Consider the following 17,652-nt stretch of genomic DNA (forward strand, 5'->3'; position numbering starts at 1 on the left):
TTTTGCTGTGGACTGTTTTTTATTACTGAGATATAATACTTTACCTTTTATAGGTGTGTAATATTCATTAAACTTTCCTAGAGCAAATGCAGAATATGAACATGGCACATGGTACTGTGCCAGTAGAGATCAGAAGCAAGTTTAAATGGATTTGATATCTCAGCCTTCACTGGTAAGGCACCTGGTGAAGAAGAAAATAATTTAGATTGGAAGAAAATCTTGGAAGCCAACTGTTCAATTCCCCACTCAAAGCACGTCCAGCTGGATCACATGGCTTTGTTGTACTGGGATTTCTTCAGTGGACACAGCATTCCACATGTGGCCTCACCAGTGCTGAGTCAAGGAGAAGAATCGCTTCTGCTGATTTGCAGGCAAAATTCTTGCTAATAATGTCAGTATGCTGTCGGCCTTCTTTGCTGCGAGGGCACATGGCTGGCTTGTATTCAAATTGTTTTCCTCAAAGACACAAAGTTTCTTCAGCAAAGCCATTTCCCATCCAGTCAGCTCAAGCCTGTTATTCCTGGGGTTATTCCTCCCAATGGGCAGGACTTTGCATTCTTCTCTGGTGAACTTCATGAGATTCTTGTCAATCCATTTCTCCAGCCTATCAAAATTCTTCTGAATGGCAGCTCTACCCTCCTGTATATGAATTATCTTTATTAACCAAGGACTTATACATAATTTGAATCTGTTTGTTGGACATTTAACGTGGGTACAATTTCAAGGACCATATTCTAAGACTGTTACAGAAATACTTGCACAGATCTCAGTAGAAACATTTGTAGAGCAAAAAAGATTTGAGGTTCAGACTTATTTAGACACTGAATTGCTGCTTGTTTCAACAGGAAGCACCCAAATTGCTTAGATGTTCTAAAGGTAAGCCATTACTCAATGTAAAATTAAGTCTTTGAAATTCCAGCCCAGAACTCATTTGCTGATATCTATTACTCTGGCAGAAAAAAGGTGGAAAGTGGCATTTGCAAATTATATACCATTTTTGTCTTGTGCATAAGTTACTTCCCCATGAATCTTTGTCAAAACCAGGATAATTTCAAAATTGTAGTGTGCCTGACTCATTGAGGGAGGGGATGGGAAACAAATTACTCATATGAAATTTTTTACTAGTGCCCATCTTGGTTCCTCACAAAAATCAAGAAGCACACAGCACTGTGAAGATCTTTCTTGCACTTTACAGGAGGGTCAGTAAGTAATGCTTCTGGTTAATATAAAGGAACTGTGGATAGTAGTCATGGACTGCGTTAGCTGTTCTAAGGTAAAATGACTTACTTTAAGTTAATTGTTAGGTTTATTGCACCTTACTGATTGGAAGGTCTGTGAAACAACTTAGTCCTAAGCTCTCCCAAAACTATGTCGGTGCTATTGTATGTTGGAGAAGGCTGACTATGTAACCTCTCATCTTTCCTTCCAGCCCTCATACTGGATTTTTTTGTGTCATACTGGATTTTTTTGTGTTCTGTAGAGTTGCTTTTCTCAATCAGCAAACTACCATTTGGGCTTCCCAAACTGTGCCTCCATTCCTGCCTGCACTTTAAAGGAAGAATCTGTCTGTGGGTTTGCTGTACCAGAACTTTCAAACATAACATGGCCCCCAGTGTTATGTCCATTTTCTATGGTTTCCCACAACACATTTTCTGTGTCCTGCTCAGAGTGTTCAGCTCTGTCAAATATCTGTGCTTGCAATACAGAAACGTAGGGAGATGTTCATCTCACCTGGCTTTAGATAACTCTGAGTATTCAGACTCTTTTCATAGTCAAGATAGAGAAAAAGCTGCCATAGAATGCAATCCATCTCATGTGAAGGTGGACTTCTAAACCAGCTCTGAAGCAGGGCTCTGGGTAACAGCCCTTTTCTCCTCCCTGACAGAAAGACAAGGTAGCTCAGATGTGGACACTACAGAATCACAGAACAACAGAATCACAGAATGGTTTGAGTTCGAAGGGACATTTAAAGATCATCTAGTCCAACACCCAGTGCCATTGACATCTGATATTGGATGACATTTAAACAATTCGTGGCATCCTAAAGACTTTATAAAATCTTGCAGTGTTCAGAGTTTTCCTGTGCAATGTATTTTAAATACATGAAGAAAAAGAGATGTTGAGCAGTTGTTATTTTTGTTTGGTTTGCATGTGTATAAATTGTTGTTTTATTTGCATTGCTATGTTGTTTAGCATTTCAAGTTTCTATGTGCACATATTTCATTAGATATTTTGTCCTTGCCTGCGTTTGTTGTGTTTAGTACCAATTGCTCTCCTTCCCCCTGCAGTTAAAAGCAAACAATGTGAACATAAGAAATGAGCGGAGCCTCAATGAAACCCTGGGATTAGCTCAAATAGCATTGCTGGATTTTTGACTGGGCTTTTATTTCTCTGCTGAATGCCCTGCACTGACCAAAGGAAATAATGTGAGACCCCCTCCTGTATTTTTCTTCTTACTAAACCATAATTCAGTGTTGTTTTTTTCTTACAGTATCCAAAAAAGGGAAGTCGTTGTCTTACATTTCAATGTAACTGATTCAGGCTAGGAGAGAAGGCTGCTGAAACAGCCAAAAAAGGAAACACTTGTTTTTGTGTTCTTATTGTATGCTTTCTCTTCCTTAATTCCTGTGTAAAATTCAAACAGCATTTATGAGGCAAAGATCACTGTGTAGCTGAAGCTTTAGCATCAATAGGATATAAGTTTCCCATTTAACCTAATGCCTCTCTTATTAAGACTTTATTTTTATGTCTGAGGATCCTGTGCACTGTGTGGGGCCAAGGAACTGCCAAACGGCCATACTGCTCCTAAGGTCAGCTCAACCAACAGTGTTGCACAGAGAAAAGTTGTGTCAGACTTTGTGTGGGGACATAAAACCTGGTGGCACTAATCAGTCCTAACTCAATTGGACTTGTTGTCCCAAGGCTTTGTCTGCGTTAGGTCTGTGTCAAAACACAAAATAGAACTAAAGATCTGACTCTGTCATGCTTTGCCAAATCAGCAGTATCTCTATTAAAAAGCTTATTATTTAGTAAATCCCATTCTTTTTCTCACTATACATTTTTAGGAGACTTTTGCTTCTTCCATTATATCAAAAATTTGCAAAGAGTTTCAAGGCGTGGCTAATCCATATACTAGAAACTTAGGCCTGCTGATCACTTCTAAGCAAGCAGTAGCCTGTAGAAGGTAGAGAATGCTTCAGAAATAGTCCCTGCAAATATGAGGAGTTTAAACCTACTACAGTTAAAATAGATGATCACTGTAGGTCACTTCCAACTGAACTAGTGTAGTCTAGTCTAGTCTAGCCTATCGCATTCTAGCAATATCATTAGATATGGGGTGAGCAAGGCACGAGGATAGAACCAAATCAGTAGTGAAGGTGGCCACAACTTCTTGGACAATGAATATGGAGGAGTATCTATAGCAGGCAGGGAATAAATCATACATGATGTGAACTTGTACTGTACAAAAATGACATAGCTCTAGCACAGGGCTCATGGCTGAGCTGGAAGGTACCCTTGATGCTATGTACTTATCCTCTACTTATATAAAACTGTAGCCAATATCAAATATCACAAGCTGGATCTTAAAAATTCTTCAAAATTTTCTTTTTTTTTTAAATGAGAGTAGAAAAATACCTCTTAATTATATTACATCAATTTCAGTACATCACAAGCCTGAAGGAAGTATGGCCCAAACTCCTTGCTGGAGAGGCTCCTTTTGAGAGTTTGTTCTTCTAATTACTTCTGCCAGCACGACATATGGTAGATGAATATCACATTTCCAGATACGAGTAAGTATTTCCTAGAGAGTGAAAATAAGGCAGAGAAAGGTTCCCCTTAGACTTTACAGAAAAATCAGGTTCAAAGGCAGAGCCGAAGCACAAGAGTTTCCAGCCCCCCTCTGTGGCGTACATCACAAGAAACTCTGGTGGAAAGAAATTTGCACTTAAGAGCAAGAAACTGCTTTCCAAGAATAATGCTTTCCTTATGATACATAAATAATTGTAGCAGCCCCCACATTACTTAATGCCACGGGACAGAAGAAAAAATACTTTGCTTCAGACTGCAATAGAAATGAAGGTTTTATTCTTGTTCTTTATTCAGCCTAATGTTAAAATTCATACCTGCACCTAACAGCTTCAGGAGAGCTTTTGTGATTTATGTTTTCAAGAAGAGTCATTCCAGAAAGCGCTCAAGGTTTACTATTTCTTTAAGCATTGAATTAGCCTTTTTATTCGAGCCAAAGATTTATTTCTACATCTGAGCCAGAGCGTTATTTTCTCTTCCCAACCATTCACAGCTGTTTTATTGCCTGCTGATAGAAGAATTTTCAATCTCCACATATTTTAGGGTTACAGTTTTCATCCTTTGCATAGTTCTCCTGTGCTGAGTATCTACAACTGCTGCTGATGTCTTATGGGGGGGAAATGGAGGTGTCAGACAAGCTACAGAGATGCACGCTGTGAGCCTGAAGCTGACCCGAGCAGTGGCTGAGCTCTAAGATGGGCTTCCTAGGGGAAGGGAACGCTCCCTTTCCCAACACCCATGCCACATGAGCACCCATGCCACAGCCTCCAAAACCCAGTGGACTTTTATGATGCCTTTTCTGCCTTAGAACACTAGGTTCATGTAGGTTAGGGACAAACCTGTGATATATATGTTGAGTGTTGCAGTAATCAAATGTGACAGTATTGAATCTGCCATGTAAAGGAGACTTTCTGATTACTTTCAAGTTTGGTCCATAATTTGCAAGTCTCAAGCCTCCTGGTCCAGAAGCATGGCTTTTCTTAATTCTAGGAATTTGTTCTTGACTCTTTTTCCAGTTCTTAGATGCAGTCATGCCAAATTCCTCATCACATATTGCAGCCATTTACTGAATGCTTATAAACATTAACGGGAAGACACCATACCCACACATATAATCACAGAACAGTTAGGGTTGGAAAGGACCTTAAGATCATCTAGTTCCAACCCCCCTGCCATGGGCAGGGACACCTCACAATAAACCATGCCATCCAAGGCTCTGTCCAACCTGGCCTTGAGCACTGCCAGGGATGGAGCATTCACAATTTCCTTGGGCAACCCATTCCAGTGCCTCACCACCCTCACAGGAAAGAATTTCTTCCTTATATCCAATCTAAACTTCCCCTCTTTAAGTTTGAACCCATTACCCCTGGTCCTGTCACTATAGTCCCTAATGAAGAGTCCCTCCCCAGCATCCTTATAGGCCCCCTTTCAGATACTGGAAGGCTGTTATGAGGTCCCCACGCAGCCTTCTCTTCTCCAGGCTGAACAGCCCCAACTTCCTCAGCCTGTCTTCATACGGGAGGTGCTCCAGTCCCCTGATCATCCTCGTGGCCCTCCTCTGGACTTGTTCCAACAGTTCCATGTCCTTTTTATGTTGAGGACACCAGAACTGCACACAATACTCCAGGTGAGGTCTCACAAGAGCAGAGTAGAGGGGCAGGATCACCTCTTTCGACCTGCTGGTCACACTCCTTTTGATGCAGCCCAGGATACGGTTGGCTTTCTGGGCTGCGAGCGCACACTGCAGCCGGCTCATGTTCATTTTCTCATCGACCAGCACCCCCAAGTCCTTCTCTGCAGGGCCACCCTGAATCTCTTTGCCCAGCCCGTAGATGTGCCTGGGATTGCCCCGACCCAGAGTAGGACCTTGCACTTGGCATGGTTGAACTTCATAAGGTTGGCATCAGCCCACCTCACAAGCGAGTCAAGGTCCCTCTGGATGGCATTCCCCCTGGATGGCATTCCTTCCCTCCAGCGTATCAACCAAGCCACACAGCTTGGTGTCATCGGCAAACTTGCTGAGGGCGCACTCAATCCCACTGTCCATGTCACTGACAAAGATGTCGAGAAAGACCGGTCCCAACACTGATCCCTGAGGGACACCACTCGTTACTGTTTTCCATCTGGACACTGAGCCATTGACAACAACTCTTTGTGTGCGGCCACCTAGCCAGTTCTTTATCCACCGAATGGTCTGTCTATCAGATTGATGTCTCTCCAATTTAGAGACAAGGATGCCGTATGGGACAGTGTCGAACACTTTGCACAAGTCCAGGTAGATGACATCAACTGCTCTACCCCTGTACATCAGTTCTGTAGCCCCATCATTAAAGGCCACCACATTGGTCAGGCAGGATTTCCCCTTAGTGAAGCCATGCTGGCTGTCACCAAGCACCTTGTTTTTCATGTGCCTTAGCATGCCTTCCAGGAGAATGTGCTCCAAGATTTTGCCAGGCACAGAGGTGAGACTGACTGGTCTGTAGTTCCCTGAGTCATCCATTTTCCCCTTCTTGAAAATGGGGGTTATATTTCCCTTTTTCCAGTCATTGGGAACTTCACCTGACTGCCATGATTTTTCAAATATGATGGCCAGTGGCTTAGCAACTTCATTTGCCAGCTCCTTCAGGACCCACGGATGGATTCCATCTGGTCCCATGGACTTGTGCACGTTCAGATTTTTAAGATGGTCTCAAACCAGATCCTCTCCTACAGTGGGCCCAAGGTCTTCATTCTCACAGTCCCTGCGTCTGACTTCCAAGACTTGGGTGGTGCGGTCAGAGACTTTGCCAGTGAAGACTGAGGCAAAAAAGTCATTCAGAACCTCAGCCTTCTTCAAATCCAGGGTACCCAGTTCTCCTAATAGCTTCAGAAGAGGGCCCATGCTGTCCCTAGTCTGTCTTTTATTTGCAATATAACTATAGAATCCCTTCCTATTATCCTTAACATCCCTAGCCAAGTTTAATTCTAACTGAGCCTTAGCTTTCCTAACCTGGTCCCTAGTTTCCCTAGTAACATCCCTGTATTCTTCCCAGGCTGCCTCTCCCTGCTTCCACCTTTTATAAGACTCTTTTTTCTTCGTAGTTTCCTCAGCAGCTCCCTATCCATCCAAGGAGGTCTCCTGGCCCTCCTGCTGCACTTCCTTCTAGTTGGGATGCAACACTCCTGAGCTTGTAGCAGGTGATCCTTGAATGTCAACCAAGAGTCTTGGGCCCCCCTGCCCTCTAGGGCTATATCCCATGGAACCTTACTAAGCAGGTTCCTGAGAGGCCAAAGTCTGCTCTTTTGAAGTCCAGGGCAGTGAGCTTGCTGCACGCTCTTCTCACTGTCCTGAGGATCTCAAATTCGATCATCTCATGATCAGTACAACCAAGGCTGTCCTGGACTGTCACATTTCCAACCAGCCCTTCCCTGCTGGTGAGCACAAGGTCAAGCATTGCACATCTCCTTGTCGGCTCCTCTGTTACTTGCAGAAGGAAGTTGTCTTCCACACAATCGAGGAACCTCCTGGATTGCTTGTGCCAGGCAGTACCGTTGCTCCAACAGATATCAGGGTGGTATATACATACAAACACACAAAACCATGCAGAAACTCTGCTTGGGAATAGCTGTAAAATCAGTGCTGTAAAAGAAAACTCAAAATGTGTTATTTTCTCAGATGAATGGGTTTGCATAATATTACAAAAATTGTAGCTTTTATGTATTTCTTTTTTATGGTTTCTTAAATCAAGAACAGAACTTCAGATCTATTTACTGTACAGGGCAATTTTTCTTAGATCTACAAATCAGATGAAAGGCATGTACTGTTTTATCTAGCAAGTTTAGGATTCACTGCCAGGGTTTCCTAGCTGTTAGGCCTGGTTCGGCTTGACTCCAGGATTATGAACATCTCCTTTTTAGCTAAGTTTCCTAAAAATGCCTCGTTAATATCTAACTCAGTAGGAAGAGGGCAAAGAACCATCCATGAAAGCAGAGAGCAAGTCTCATGGCAAAGCTGGAGCCTGGTGGCTTGTGTGCTATCTCTGCTTCTCATTTCACTTGCACTGCTTTGCCAAACACATGGTGACTTCTGTATACTTCGGGGACATTAATTAACTAATTTTGCTCTGTATAAGAGCTTCTAATTGATGTTATACTCAGTTTACAGCTGAATTCACTGAGGCCCTGAAAGGAAGCAATTTCTTCAGCCTTCCCAAGCAGAGTTATAGGGCTAAAGATGGAGCCTACCCTGAGAGCTTCTGACCTCCATTAATCCCTACTGAAGCAGTTAAGCACCAAAAAACTCAGCATCTTTCAGGATAGTCCTCAGCACTAGAAAGGATCAGACTCAAGTGAGGCCAAGGAAAAACAGCACAGCAAGCACAGCAGTCCAAGAAGGTCCCAGCTGGGGTCAGATGCCTGCACCAATCACCCTTAGCTTCTGTTGCATGCAAAGCCAATAATGACATAACTATTAACTAATTACAGTGACAGGAAGGGGAAAGTGGTACAGTGAATGCTAGCAGAATTCATAAAGTCAAATGCCAGTATACAAAGCAAGAGTTTAGTTCCTGACTACCTGCTGTGTTTAAGCTAAACAAAAGACAAAGTAGTATCTTCAGGATGTATTTGTGAAGAAAACTGTTCCTTATTTAAGAAAAAATTGCAACAGTTCATTTTATTTTATTAGTATTTCATTTGCTCTGAGGCTAATATGCATATATATTGATATTGCATCTTTGGACAAATTGCGCTATAAATATTATGTTGTAAAAGAAGAAGGAAAGATAGTGAGTGCTGGTCTGTCTCCCATCAAACTGAACTGAATCTCACAGAAATGCCTTGTAACTGGTAGCATGGACATGGTGGTAGGCAAGAGAGATTGTGACAAGTACAAGCAATTAGGGTTGAAAGTGTATATGAACCAGTTTGTAGCTGTGCTATCCCAGGAGAGACCCAAAGAAGGCCTGATGCCTTTGAAACATACTTCTTCCCCTCTGTACTGATCCACCTGCAGCTGAAAAAGATATTCGTTCCCCCCTCCCTGGGCAGTGTGCACAGGCTGTCCACCCGCTCCTCCCTTCATGGCAACTACTCTGGCTGCTCCCCGTGGGTCAAGCTGTGCTCCCCTGCATCAGGGTACTAATGTGAAGTCCCCATGCTCCCCTCTTCCCCTTCTCAGTGCCCATGTAAGGCAAAGCTAACACCCGCATGGGAGCACTGGATGCTACCAGAGGCTTGTGTCCCGCTCATGCATATATACACAAATACATGTACGTAGGAACCACTGTGTCTATATAGCAAATGAGAAATCAGAGTTTACAGAAAGCAAAAAGGCAAAAATACTTGAAAAAAAAAAAAAAAAGACAGAATACCTTTTATAGTCGTCTCTTCCATGTTTATGTATGTGATACTAGGGACAAAGATTTGGGTCTCACACAGGGGGTTCAGCCACCATGTGAGTAAGACCTTTTGCAATGTGAAGCACTGTTCAAAGCACATCACTGTCAGAAGTGTGACCCTGTAACTAACAGTCTTTTTGCTTTTCTTTCCTTTTAGTTCGAGCCATCGCAGTGTCAGCATCAGAAGAAAATGCAAACGTTTGTCTCAATAGCCCAGAAAGCATGGGGAATTTTTATATCTGAAAGGAAACCTGGCTGGAAGTACCTGATGCAGCTTTTTGCAGTTTGCTCTGCAGTTGGCTTTGTCTCAAGCTTTCTATTATTCCTTGGCATGCACTTTTCCCTGGAACACAGTCCTTTGGGTCCCTTACTGATAGCTGGATTCATCTGGATTTTGCTTTCTATCGTACTCTCCTGTTTCAAGCACCTGCGTTGTTTTAGTGTCCTGTTCCTTCTTTCTTGTGGACTGCGAAATGGCAGGAATGCGCTTATTACGGCTGGCACAGGTGTCATGGTGGCTGGCAACATCCAAAATATATTTCACAACCTAAAGGTTCTGGCAGACAGTATAACCTGTCATTTAGAGTATGAACAATTTGCCTTGATAAAATATTATGTTGAGGCAGTAAAATGGATTTATGAGATGACCAAGCTTTCCTCTGATCTATCTAAACATATAGTGTTTCTAAGGCACGAATTCACACCATCTTATTCAATTTCAGATGATGCATTAAAACAAGAGCTAAATGACACAAAGCAAGAAATCCAGAGAGTTGCTAACCAGATATCTTTTATGCTGACTATACTGCCGTATATAGGCCAGAAAGTACTGCCTATAGTGGGGATTTTTCTAGCTTCTTTTGGAACCGGCCTCTTTATCAAAAAATTTGTGGGCTCTCACAGTGCCAAATATAAGAATATTTACATCACAAAAGAGTTTATTGTATTCGATGAGCACCAAAAGCAGCAGCAAAGACCCTGTGTTCTGCCACTCAACAAAAAAGAAAGAAAAGATTATGTAATAATCCCATCCTTCTGCCTCACAAGGAAGGACAGAAAAAACATGCAGTACTTTTTCTTCCCTGTAATTATTCATCTTTGCATCTGGCTTCTGTTAGCTGCAGTAGATTATTTGTTTTATTGGTTAATTTTTTCTGTGAGTAAACACCTCCAAGAAATACCAGATATAGAGATTCAGCTCAGCCTCTTTCAGCAAGTAAGTACTTATCAGTACTTTCTTAGTTTATTATTATTTATTATTATCTCAGTATATTTCTTAGTTTAATGTTGAAAAAGTTCTCTTCATCTTCAGCATCTGCAGGAGCAGACACACAACCATCAATTCTTTCCTATCATTATTTGCTTGTTTCAAAAAGGACCACTGCCTTTCCAGATATGTATGCTGGATGGAACCAGACAGTTCTCTGCACTTTCCAAAGTGTCATCATATTTCTAGAGAATGGTAAATATAGGAAGAAGGACTTTTGTTACTCTACTTACACATGTGGAGAAGACCAGAAGCTTAAAACTGGAACCTCACAATGCTGACATGTGTGAATTGCCACTTTTATAGTCAAATGCCACTGTGACACTGATGTAAGAGATGTCTACCTTTTTATAGCCCAGTAGTGTGAGGAGCTCATCATTTAAATAAGCTTGGATACATACACATGAAATAATAACACATTGCTGAAATTACAAGGTTCTTCTAGCAGGAGCAGTAGCAGCATGGAGAACCATGGAGTAATTAGGTTGGAAGGGATGTCCGGAGGCCATCCATACCAAGCTCATGCTAAAAGCAGGGCCAACTTCAGAGATGGATCAGATTGCTCACGGTCCTGCCTGTGAACACTTCTAAAGCCGGAGATTTCACTACTGGAGTGTAGGACCCATGTGATGCCATGAAATGCACCAGAAAGCCACCCAGCTTGACAGCTTGCAAGATCAGGCTTAAAACAGTTCCCAAAAACATATAACCATTTGATACTTTCAAGATAAGATTTCAAAGGGATGCATGATTTTTAGTACAATACGATATATATTCTTACTTCTATCAATTCTTTCTTACTCCCCATTTTCTATCACTTCCTCTTAGAGCTCATAATAATGAGAGCTCATTTCTGCTTATCCCCATTCCCCAAACATTCATCTAGCCAAAAGCAATTACACAGAGCAAGATACTTAAGGTGAACACTGCAATAAGTGCATTGCTTGAAATTACAAGGAAACAAAATAGGACATACAATCTTTGGCAGAGACATTCCCATTATCACTTTTCCATATATGACATATTGAAGCTTTGAGATGGCTTCTTCAGCCAGACCACATTTTTTATGACACACTGCTGAGCCACTGCAGGTTCATCTTAGATGGTGTATGGTACACTGGTGGTCCCTGTGTGTCACAGGATGTTCATCTGGTTGGGACTGAACCATGAAGGGGAAGGGAGACGTAGCACACAGCGTCCTTGAAGAATGGCAGCACTTCAGACAAAAGTGAACTACTAACAAAATTAGCTGAAAATAAGTCAAGCTGCTGATCAAATTCTATCATACTTCAGATTATGATATTTTGCATTGTATATAAAAATATCAAATTCTTCCATGGGACAAAAATTAAATGATTGCCCAATTTTATCTTAACAAAGAGTACAAAACTTCAGCATCTGTACGACAGATGTAAGCCAAAGGTTTCCAGATCGTGCCAATGACAAACTTTTCCTAGAGGATGGAGGCTGCTAACTTCTAAATTTTACCTTTCTAATTGTCACCTGACTTTCTTTTAGGAAAATAGGCACAAAAGCCTCACTGTAACTGTGCAATCAGCACACATGTAGCAAGTCAGATGCAACCTGAAGAAGTCAGTTTCCTGTGCAAAAGCAGAGAGGCTTTAATCATCTGGTCAGTCAGTCTGAGAAATGTTGAGGAGGCAGATTGGTAAGCATTCTAAGGGGGCATCACACCTCACATAAACTCTGCTGCTGCACAGCAACTGTGATCTAGCATCACCAAACCAGCATGTGAAATGATCCCAATTCCTGGTGCTTGAGAAGAAAAAGGTTCAGGAGAGCTGTTTGATATTCAGAAACCCTCTGGTCTAAACTCAAGAATTATTCATCTCAGTCAAATCAAGCAAAGGCAGCAGGAGGCCAGCATGGATGAGCAATGAGCTCCTGACAAAACACAAATGTAAAAGAGAAGTACAGAGAAGGTGGAAGCAGGGACAGGGTGTCCAGAAGCAGAAAGTTGCCTGCCAGCATGAAATACTGGTCCCACTAGTATGTCTAATGAAGTCCCCCTCATTCTTTCAGTATTTCAGTCCACAAGCAATGCAAGACATTCTGAGCAAAGGCATTTATCAGAGGAGGAGATGTGACTTTGTTTGCATGATAACCTTGTGGTCAGAGCACCCGTCTGGGTGGGTGTGGAAGCTCTGCTTATGATGTACTGAGCCACAGCCAAAGGGGTGGACACACTCTGCTCTGCTGTTTGAGGGAAGGACCCTAAAAAGAGGATCTGAGCAGATTATTGGGAATATATTAAACCATGATAGCCAGATTAGTTAAATATTTATCTATCAGAGACACTGAGAAGGTAAGTTTAAAACTGTGGGACAGTGTCCGAAGAGAAATGGTGTAAATGCAGTCTGAAACATTTAGAAATAACCAATAAATGCATAGTTATGAGCATAGAAAATATATTGACACTAGATTGACTAGATGATTTATGGTCCTTTGTAAATCTGAATGTCCAATGCGAGAAATATTAAGAAAGGAAGGAATCAGTACCATACTAAACTCTCTCTTTTTCTTGTGCAGAGGAATGAGAACAGCTTTATCTTTGATATGAGGGAGCATATTACAAAGACTGATCCTTTCAAGATCTCTTTGTTTAAGCACAACTGCCTCCCTCAGCCAAAGCTTGCACTCTCCACAACATGGATCCAGCTTGGAGTCATCATCTTCTTCCTAAGCATTTTTGGGTTATTCTCTGGCCTCATGGTCCAACTTAAAATACTTGTGTTGACTTCATTTTATCCTGACACAGAGATGAAACGGATACATTACTTGCATGCAAAATTACTGAAGAAAAGAGCAAAGCTACAAGAGAAAACTGGGAAGAACATGTTTGCTAAAAAGGTGAGCCATCAACTCTAGGGGAAAAAAAAATCTCCCACTCTCAGGGTGGTAGCTATACTAACTATACAGGATGTTAGTGCTTGGGTGATCTCTAACTCTGTAACACTATGATCATAGCATCATATTTATGTCTTTTCAGGTCAACTTTTGGTTTCCAATACTGAAGGCAAGAGAGTCAGTGAGGAAGAAAGAAAGGAGTTTGTCAAAGGACAGCAGGGTATAGAAGAGACAAGTGAATCTTTGGCTAAGGCAGAGATGTTCTAGCACCACAGGAACCTGTGTTTTGCACACATAATGGCACAGCTTGTTTGTCATCTTCACGTCTGCCAGACACTGAAGATAGAAGATGCATCAGAGGTTGCCCATTGGCTTCTGGGCTGGCCAAGAACCTAACTAGAGGGCTTCAAACTTTCTAGACTTTTCTATTTATCAACCCTCAACTGCTCCAAACCCTTCAGCCTCATTCTTTTACTAGCTTCATATACCTGCTCCTGACTCTGTAGCAGTCTCTTCTGCAGGGTGAATGCTTTATTTGCTCTGTCAATCCTCTAGCCCAGCCGAACTCTCCCTTGCACTTTGGCTTCCCTACTTACTTTTGGTTATGCATCTCTCCGAAGCTTCTAATCCTAGTCTCCCGCATGGAATTCCTCACTTGGTTTTGTCTCCTCCTTTCACATATTCATAGGCTAGTTGCAGTTGCAATTGCTAGTGCAAATTGTCCTGTACCTTTGATGATCACAAGAGAGGCAATGAAGCACATGCAGAAGTTAGTGCTCACAAAGGATAGAATACATAGGAATCAGGTGCTGTGGGTGCCAACAAGCTGGTTTTGAGGCGTAGGCATATACAAGCAGAAGTTAACAATGCCTTGAATCTTGCAGTCCAAAGGAGCTTGCAGAAGTGGCAAAAATGGGCTTAATTATGTTGGTAAAGCCACTACTGACTTCAGTGAAACAGAACTGAGCCAATACTGAGCGCTTCAGCTGTTTAACTAATGTTGGTGCTGTGACCTTCGTATGACACAGGAACAAACACTAAAAGCAAAAGACATAGCTTTTCTGACGGCTTGACTGATGTGGCACCACCAGAGATTTTATGAAGAGCTAGAAATCCACCACAGGTAGTGTACTTTTGATTTTCAGCCACAGCTAACTTCTTCAAGTTGCATAATAGCAAACTCAGCTCTAATACATGCATGGTCCCAGGACAGTCATTGATCTATGTCTCTGTTATTTGAACGAATAGAGACTTATTTAAAGCTTTCCACTAGCAAGTGTCAGAAGTTATTTTCCACCTGAAAAAAAAATACAAGAAGTCTTTTTTTTCTTTGGATCTTCCAAATGAATCATAGAATCACAGAATAGTTAGGGCTGGAAAGGACCTTAAGGAAGCATCACTCTTCCATGGACACAGGTGGTTCAGGTTGCCAATGTGCCAACAATTTGTCTCTAGAAAATGAGGTGCTAGATTAAAGCCATGCATTATTGACAGTTGTGCTGAATGTTCTCTGAGTGGCCTGACTATATCCTCTCTGCTAAAGTGAGTCAGCCCCGGATAGTAGCAGAATGCCATTTATATTCCAAGTACTACTGTCAAGGCACAGTAACAAGCAGCACCCTGTTGAAAAAGAAGAAAAATGAAGTTTGCTTTAGATTTGCTTTCACAGACCAGACTAGCTATCCGGGTACTATTGACAAAGGGGTCATGCAAATTCATGCACTCTTGTTATCATTGCAGATGAAAGGGGAAGAGCTAAGTGTCAGCAGGAGTTGAGCATTTTTGGCTGAGTTCTGACAAGTTCACTGCTGGTGGGAGCTGGCTGTGCTCCTTTCAGTCCCAAAGGACAGGCTGCTGAGAGGCTCATATCTCCTACTGATTACAACACCCAGAGGTGTGGGCAGGTCTGGCTGATGGCACTACCACAAAACACTACTCACTTCACTTGGCATCAGGAGGTGATATTTGCTTTGGAGTTTCTTGCTTTTCTTGTTTGATGGTGTGTTGCAACCTAGCATACTTTTTCTCTCAGTTGTTCTGCAAGCAGCAAGTGAAAGCTTTGCAGCATATGGGAATGGTTCATCAAAATGCCTCAGACAGGGGTCAATGGCTGGGAGAGATACCTAAATCTGTTAATTGAGTTCCGGAGTACACTCTTAGAAAAATGCCATGTCTATACTTCGCATTTACATAAGAAAATTAAGCCTAGTGGGAATGACTGATTATGAAAAAGAGTAGTCTTTGGTAGGGTAGGTGAGACTTTGCAGGTTTTACAGAACAGTGTTGTACCTGAATGCTCGGGCTCCCACCACCAACCGAAAGGGCACCTTACTGAGTGTTGCTTGGCTTGCCTCCTCAAAATGGCAAGAGTCATGGCAGTGATAAAAGGCAATCCTTGAGAAACTAACTGTAATTCTGTACAGAATGTTCATCTCTGGTAAACATTTTACCTAGATGCTTGGCCCTGCTATCAGTGACAAAGGACATGGAAAAGCCCAAGGTAATTCTTTGTCCTGATCTTTATAGGTAAGACAGATCTTTAGCTATACTATGCCCCTCAGACCAGAGGGAAAGTCTGGACCAAGGAAGACATCCTTCATGAAGGATGGTATGGTCAGGGAGCACTGGACAAACTTAAGTTCATAGGACATGAGGGGAGCCACCCTGGGTGCTGAGGGTGCTGGCTGGTGTCATCGTGAGGAAACTTTTGATTATCTTTTAAAGGTTATGGTCATCAGGAGAGGTTACTGAGGACTAGAAGAGAAAGATTATCACTCCCATCTTCAAAAAGGGCAAGAAGAAGGATCTGTGAAACTGCAGGCTTGTCAGGAAGTGATGGAGCAATTTCCTCTCGATGCCATTTCCAAACATAGAGGCCAGGACTTAACCTCTCCCAAACATAACAACACCTTTTTTACCGTGAGTGTGGTCAAACACTGGAACAGGATGCCCAGAGAGGTTATGGAGTCTCCATTCTTGGAGACATTCAAAACCCACGTAGACATGGCTCTGAGCAACTCAGAGCAGTAGGCCTGTAGCAGATATCTGCAGAGGTGCCTGCCAGTCTCAGCCATTCCAATTCGGTGACTTTTACACACAGAAGTACAGAAAAAATATTAGACATGCACAACAAAAGCTTGTGTTAATTTGTGAATGTGCTGTGCCAGCACCAGGGTGCCACCTGACAAATATTGTTGCCATTACACTTATACTGGAGTCATGCACTTGAGTGGACTAATGTACTGTTTGTTTCTGTGACCATACCCATGCATACCCGTGTGCTAAGAAGGTGAGCTGAATGACAGGCAAAGGGGTAAGTTTGCTCTTCCTCATCTCCCTAAACCTGGGTTACCAGGGAAAATGTCACATTCTGCACATTTTTAAATTCTAAAACAAATTCACCTTCAGCACCTCAAAGACACTGAAATTTATCTCAGTGGTAGAATGTTCTTAACCATGATCTACAAGTGCTAGGTCTATTCCTTCAGTTCTCTTTAGTCGTACAGGTCTGCCTCTCCCCTGGCATTACACATATATACCTCTCGTTCTCTGCAGAACTTACTTGGTTTCTGTTTTCTCCCATTTGTTTCTGGCCTGTGAGCTGGGGAAGTCTGGGGACTTGTTTATCTTCAGCTGTCTCCTCTGCAAGTTGTTCAGCTATTCCGTTGGCCTCTCTGTTTACCATAACCCTGGACCACATGATTACATTGTTCTTTTTCTTTAAAAAAAAAATCAAAACAAAACCCCAAAAAACCCTCTACAAGTTACAATAAAAACCCAGTATTCCATCCACAATTATTTCTGTTCCTCTTCTTGTCTACCCTCTGCTCACATTTCCTACATTTTATTTGGCTCTTTTCCCCTGTCTTTGTCATTCAAAGTGTTTTCCTCTTTTGGTATGTTTTCTTCTTCTCTGAGATCATTATTCCCCACATATAAAAGCATGGGCTTTTTTTCTGCTGAGCACAAATGAACTACAGGTACAGTTAGAATTAAGGATTTTATTTATTCATCTATTGAGTTAATGGAAATTTTTAGTATCTTTCACATTCCTGGGCATTGTCTCTAACTGCTTCTCTAGGGCTTGTCAGAAATGTACTCAGCAGTCAGAAGAAGAGTCTGAGGAGAAGTCTGGATTTGGCTTTTGACTCATTCATCCCTTTCCTTCCCCCAGCTCACAATGGAGCTCAACTTCCTTTTTTAAATGTCCTTCACCAGCGCAGACACTGTTTGATTTATTACTGTGAAAAATCCCCCAAATAGATCAAATCTGGTTTGTAAAATTAATGAAAGGCTGACCTGATTGTCTTGTGAAGATAATTCAAAGAGACA

General features: G+C 42.0%; 1 protein-coding gene across 3 annotated transcripts; it reads left to right on the forward strand.

The window, feature by feature from the left end:
* Positions 1 to 1,150: 1,150 nt before the first annotated feature.
* Positions 1,151 to 17,115, forward strand: DCSTAMP (dendrocyte expressed seven transmembrane protein). Of its 3 annotated transcripts, none has more exons than XM_065668783.1 (4): positions 1,151 to 1,273; positions 9,343 to 10,401; positions 13,003 to 13,323; positions 13,463 to 17,115. In XM_065668783.1, exons 1-4 carry the CDS (start codon positions 1,211 to 1,213, stop codon positions 13,544 to 13,546), a joined length of 1,527 nt encoding a protein of 508 aa, XP_065524855.1. In that variant the 5' UTR covers positions 1,151 to 1,210; the 3' UTR covers positions 13,547 to 17,115. The 3 variants fall into 3 exon arrangements, with proteins under 3 accessions (XP_065524855.1, XP_065524856.1, XP_065524857.1); XM_065668784.1 differs by having other exon boundaries at positions 1,157 to 1,199; XM_065668785.1 differs by lacking the exon at positions 1,151 to 1,273 and adding an exon at positions 2,329 to 2,426.
* The last annotated feature ends 537 nt before the right edge of the window (positions 17,116 to 17,652 follow it).

This window comes from Lathamus discolor, chromosome 2 (assembly GCF_037157495.1).
Source record: "Lathamus discolor isolate bLatDis1 chromosome 2, bLatDis1.hap1, whole genome shotgun sequence".
Taxonomy (NCBI): Eukaryota; Metazoa; Chordata; class Aves; order Psittaciformes; family Psittacidae; genus Lathamus; species Lathamus discolor.

Excerpts from the sequence above, each read along its gene's own strand:
- DCSTAMP (XM_065668783.1), top strand. The coding sequence starts at position 1,211 with ATGCTTCTGGTTAATATAAAGGAACTGTGGATAGTAGTCATGGACTGC. Across the intron at positions 10,402-13,002 it reads AGCTCAGCCTCTTTCAGCAA|AGGAATGAGAACAGCTTTAT; the intron begins GTAAGTACTTAT and ends TTTCTTGTGCAG. Across the intron at positions 13,324-13,462 it reads AGAACATGTTTGCTAAAAAG|GTCAACTTTTGGTTTCCAAT; the intron begins GTGAGCCATCAA and ends ATGTCTTTTCAG.